This window comes from Cajanus cajan, chromosome 10, assembly GCF_000230855.2.
Source record: "Cajanus cajan strain Asha chromosome 10, NIPB_CcT2T_4, whole genome shotgun sequence".
NCBI classification, from domain to species: domain Eukaryota; kingdom Viridiplantae; phylum Streptophyta; class Magnoliopsida; order Fabales; family Fabaceae; genus Cajanus; species Cajanus cajan.
In genome coordinates this window covers 14,933,450-14,938,441 of record NC_138526.1, presented here as the reverse complement: position 1 = coordinate 14,938,441, position 4,992 = coordinate 14,933,450, and the positions used below count along the sequence as shown (strand labels likewise).

General features: G+C 32.2%; 1 protein-coding gene across 3 annotated transcripts; it reads right to left on the bottom strand.

Moving 5' to 3' along the window:
• Positions 1-1,832: 1,832 nt before the first annotated feature.
• On the bottom strand, positions 1,833-4,992 carry LOC109806568 (uncharacterized). Of its 3 annotated transcripts, none has more exons than XM_020369015.3 (3): positions 4,852-4,992; positions 2,162-2,370; positions 1,833-2,078 (listed from the first exon to the last, which is right to left on the bottom strand). In XM_020369015.3, the coding sequence occupies exons 2-3, from the start codon at positions 2,348-2,350 to the stop codon at positions 1,983-1,985; spliced, it is 285 nt and encodes a 94-aa protein (XP_020224604.1). In that variant the 5' UTR covers positions 2,351-2,370; positions 4,852-4,992; the 3' UTR covers positions 1,833-1,982. The 3 variants fall into 3 exon arrangements, with proteins under 3 accessions (XP_020224604.1, XP_082921702.1, XP_020224603.1); XM_083065576.1 differs by having other exon boundaries at positions 2,162-2,388; positions 4,852-4,983; XM_020369014.3 differs by having other exon boundaries at positions 4,865-4,983.

The following is a 4,992-nucleotide window of genomic DNA, read 5'->3' as shown; positions in this document are numbered from 1 at the left end:
TGGGAAATACCAATGCCAAAAAAAAAAAAAAAAAGCAGCTAGATTTAGCTGTCTGTAAGGGTTTATTGTAGCCACTCCCAATTCCCAAAAAGGTTTGGGGTCATATTAGCATGGACTTCATTGAAGGTTTGCAATCTTTAGCATGAAGGCATGTTATCTTTGTGGTAGTTGATCGATTGAGCAAGTATGCCCAATTTTTGCCCTTATCCCACCTTTATGCTACCCTTGATGTTGCACAATTTTTCTTTAATCACATTTTCAAGTTACATGGTATGCCTAGTACAATTACTAGTGATTAGGACCCTATTTTCTTAGCAAAGTTTGGAGTGACCTATTAACACTTTAGGGAGTTTGTTTGAACAAATCCACTATTTATCACCTTAATTAGATGGGAAGACTGGGATTGTTAATAAATGCCTAGAAACCTACCTCTACCGTATGTGCTCTGATAAGCTCTCTTCATGGTGTAATTAGTTATATTTAGATAAATGGTGGTATAATACTAATTTCCATTTTGCAACTAAAACTACTCCTTATGAAGTAGTTTATGGCCAACCACCTCCCATTCACCTTCTAAGGGAGTCCTCAAATTTGACAGTGGGCAAAACTTTAATTGCTAGAGAGGCAAACATCAAAATCTTGCAACTTCATCTCTTGAGGGCTCAAAATCAAGTGTCTCAACAAGCTAAAAAACACAAGAGTGACAAGGCTTTCACAATTGGTGATTTTAGGTTTTCCTTAACTTGCAACCTTATTGACAACATTCTATGCACCACAACACTTTTGACAAACTTCTTCCAAAGTTCTATGGCCCTTTTAAGGCAATTGACCATATTGGATAGGTCACTTATCAACTAGAGTTACCTTCCTCTACTGAGATACATAATGTATTTCATGTCTCACAATTAAGTTATGTAAGAATCCTACTACAAGTGTTGTTTCATCCCTACTCTTGTTGTTGATATCCTAGATTCTCCACATGAAGCAGAGGCCATTCATGATAGAAAAATGATTAAAAGAGGTCATGTGACAACTACTAAGGTGTTCATTAAGTGGAAAAACTTACCTATTTAAAGTCTACTTGGGAGTTTTACTACGATGTTCTCAAAAAGTTTCCTTGCTTCCACCTTTGTGGTCAAGGGCGTTATTGTAGCAATAGGTATTGTTATAGTAATTACCTATTGTCAATATTAAACAAGTATGTCATTGTTCCATATACTTAGGTATTTTCACCTTTTTTTTTTTAATATTATAGGCTTTTATATTTTTTACTAAGTTTTTTTTTCTTCTGTTTTACAAGCTAACATGACTTGGTAGAAGATTCTAGATTGTATTGACAAGGTGTAGTACATGTGCTTATTAGTAATGTCTAGTGACAAATGAAAGATATAATGATTCTCTTTTAAAAAAATTATTCTTTCTCTTTTAACTAGTTCTTTGCTATCCAATATGAGTTCTAAATATCGAGCTTTATTTCCTCATTGGGGCTCTTGCTTAGAACTTAGGATTTTATTGATTCTCCCTAAAAATTCAAATTTTGTCAGTGTGGAAAATCAAATCCCTTATAATATGCGTTCTCTCTTTAATATGGGCTTAATCCCAAGTGTTTATAGGCCTTAGGCTTTATTTAGTTACAATGTGATAAGCCTTTTGAGCCATCCCACACATTGTTAAGTATGTTTCTTTGTTTACATTCTTGATTCTTGAAACAAAAGTTTCAAGCAAACAAATTTGCTAAATGCGTGTTCTTCAATGCAGCATAGCATCGTTGTGTGGTCACTAAAGAATTGTATAAGCTAATATAATTCAGTACTTAGGCATAGAAACCATGGTGGAAAAAAGCACACATGAATGGAGTTTTCACAAATAAAATATTGTTTCAAACATCTTTTATCTATTTAATGAGATCCTAATATAATCAAATCTTCGTGAGGTATAACCACATGCCTCTATAAAAATCTAGTGGTTCATAAACAATCAATCTAGTCTTGTATAGTTGTCTGAAGAGGTAGAGAACTTTCAACTTCTTTAGAAGCATTGGAGTGACCTTCTACAACTACCTTGGACAAACTAAACATCTGAAATTGGTCCAAAATCATATTATATCAGCAAATGGTAAAAGTGATGTGAATAATTTTTCTCAAGAAACTTTTGTACCAACCTTCTTAATTGTTTTCTTAAAGCAACTTTGGTGTTCATCCATAGAAGCACTAATAAACTCATCAATGTGATCCTTCAAATCATCCAAGAAAGCAGCTTCTTCATTCTTCTTCTTTCGACATGAAGCAATGGATGCAGCAGTTGCAGCGGATGAAGACTGCATTTCAGGTTGGCTTTTCTGAGTTTCCATTCCCTCCAAGACTCCAATAGCTGAAACAATATACACCACTGACTCAATTATCATCAGGCAATTTATTTAAGCATCATCATCACTCACATATACACTATGCTATGATCAAAAAGTGAAATAAAGATGTAATAATAATTTTGATTTAGCTTGTTCTAGTGAGGCATGACCTTAAATTTGTGAGAACTAAAAGGCAAAAAAAAATATGCATAATAGTCTAGAACATTAAGAGAGAACAATATCTCTAAACAATTTAGAATGACCACAAGTCATGCCCTGCAGGAAAATAGACCAACCGGATAAAACCAAACATATCCACTAGGATGAACTACAACTTTTTTAATCGATTTTTTGAAACAAATATCTAACTAATCTGCCCAAATAATGAAAAAAAAAATTTCACAGTGGGTAGCAACTTCAACCTTGGAACTATGCCATCAAAGAAACCACATGAAGCCAATTAAATTACTACCAACTCATCCCAAAGTATCAACAACTCAAGTAGTTAATTAAGGTCAACAAATGTATCTTATCTAATCAACCCCTATAGAAGTACTCAAATCTAAAGGATGTCACAGTATCCAAGTCTAAATAATACTTCCATAAACTATACTAATAATTACTTCCAAAGTTACTCGAGTATTAAACAAATAGCAATTACCTACCCAACAGATAATGATCCTGGAGAGGGGGAAAAAGGTAAAGAAAAACTACATGGCATTACAGCAAATCAAAACATCCATAACTATCCTCCAAATAAAACACATAGCTATTCAAATTATCTTGGAAACAGTGAGGCACTTGCAACAGTAAGGCAACTAAATTTTAATAATAAAAACTAGAAAAGTTACCACTAACATAATTAGGTTGGAGAACAAAACATAAACCACTTTAAAAGTTTGAATATTTGCCCAAGAAAACAAAGTCGAGTTTCAAAAGGCCATTTACACACAGGGAAGAGTGGAAATTAAAACATACTACAGCCCCTTGTACATTCATCTCAAGTTCTAACATGGTTATCCCTAAGCCAATTTTCACATTATAATAACTAAAACATACTAAATTTACCGCATAAAGTAAAAGCAATAAACAAAAATATAATAGTCAAGAAAATTGAATTATAAAATTTATAAACAATACATGAAATATATAAAAACATGAATTAGAATATTTAAAAGATGTTGACCCTTGACATGGTATCAAAGTTTGTACTACAAACTAGTCAAGAAATTAATCATTGCTACCATCCCTATCCAATCGAAAGCCAACAAAATGCAAATACCATCCTATACCTGACCCTTTTCCCACCATAGCTAACTAACTGTGGCAACTTGCCCTCTGTATTTAGAGCATTTTTCCTTCTTACATTTTCTAATATATACTTTCCGGTTCTTAGGCCCATGATTAGGTAGTAATTGTAGTACCTCATGTCTTGATGTTCTGATTTGACTAGTGAACTCTTTGGCCCTATTGGCAAATTAGATACAAAATTTTTCATGAACCTCACCTAATAACTTAAGCTTTGAGGGGAGGTAAGTTTTTACTAGAACAAAGACTAAATTAAAATAATCCACAAGTTTGGCTTGTGGAAAATAATTTCATAGGAATCAGAACAAATGGAAAATTGGAATACAAGCAATTCTTAGAAAAATGTGTTTTTTAAATTTTTCAATGAGAAATGATATTTTTGCAACAATTTGTATAATTAAAAGGGATAAAGAGAGAGAAATTGGAAATGTATAAATGACGTGAGAAACATAAATAAATATAAAAAATAATACTGCACAAATTGTTTTATTAAGTGATATATAACCTCTTGCAAAACACCAAGTTTACATGTAACAAAACATAAAAGAAAATTGTGTGAGAAACTCCCAAACCAAGTTAAATTACAGTACCCAAATCAAAAGTTGTTAAGTGGTTGTACACTTGTGTTTTTTAATAAAGATTAGAGTTTGATTTCTGACTTGGATAAAGGGTTACGATTAGAAATTTTACTTTATTCCTATAGGGTCGGCCCGATGGGGAAAAGTATTAAACCTCCTTAGTTTAAAAAAATAAAATAAAAATTACAGCACAGAAAGGAGAGATAGAGAAATCTAAGATATTAGTTGAGTTACCCAAATATGAGTTCTAGCAATACATGTTGTAAGACACAGATCACACACAAAATCAAACCTTGATTTTCGAAGAAAACTAATTAAATTTCAAGGAACCGAAATCTGAAATTTTCATGCTTAAAATCCGTATGTTAAATTTCCAAACTAATAAACATTGTGTGATTCAAAGGTTGCGCTTTGCATGATTAAAAACATTGCGGTTTTGTTTTCCGAATAACAACTCAATAATTGTCCAAATTCATATATGAAAATAAACAAGAGAATTCCAAAGTTCAACTTTTCTTCAACTTCGAACCAATTTTTTTAAAGAAATTAATTAATTTATATTTAAGCACAAACAAAATAGCAACCGAAATAAACAAATAAGGAGAGAAAAAAAGGTACTTGATTAGACGACCTCGAAATTGATTCAGAAACTCAAACCACAAACTTTGCGATGGCGACCCAACAAAGAAGAAGACGGTTGTAATTGTAAATGACAAAAAAAAAATGGTTTTCTGCTTGGTATTATTAACCTCATCTATT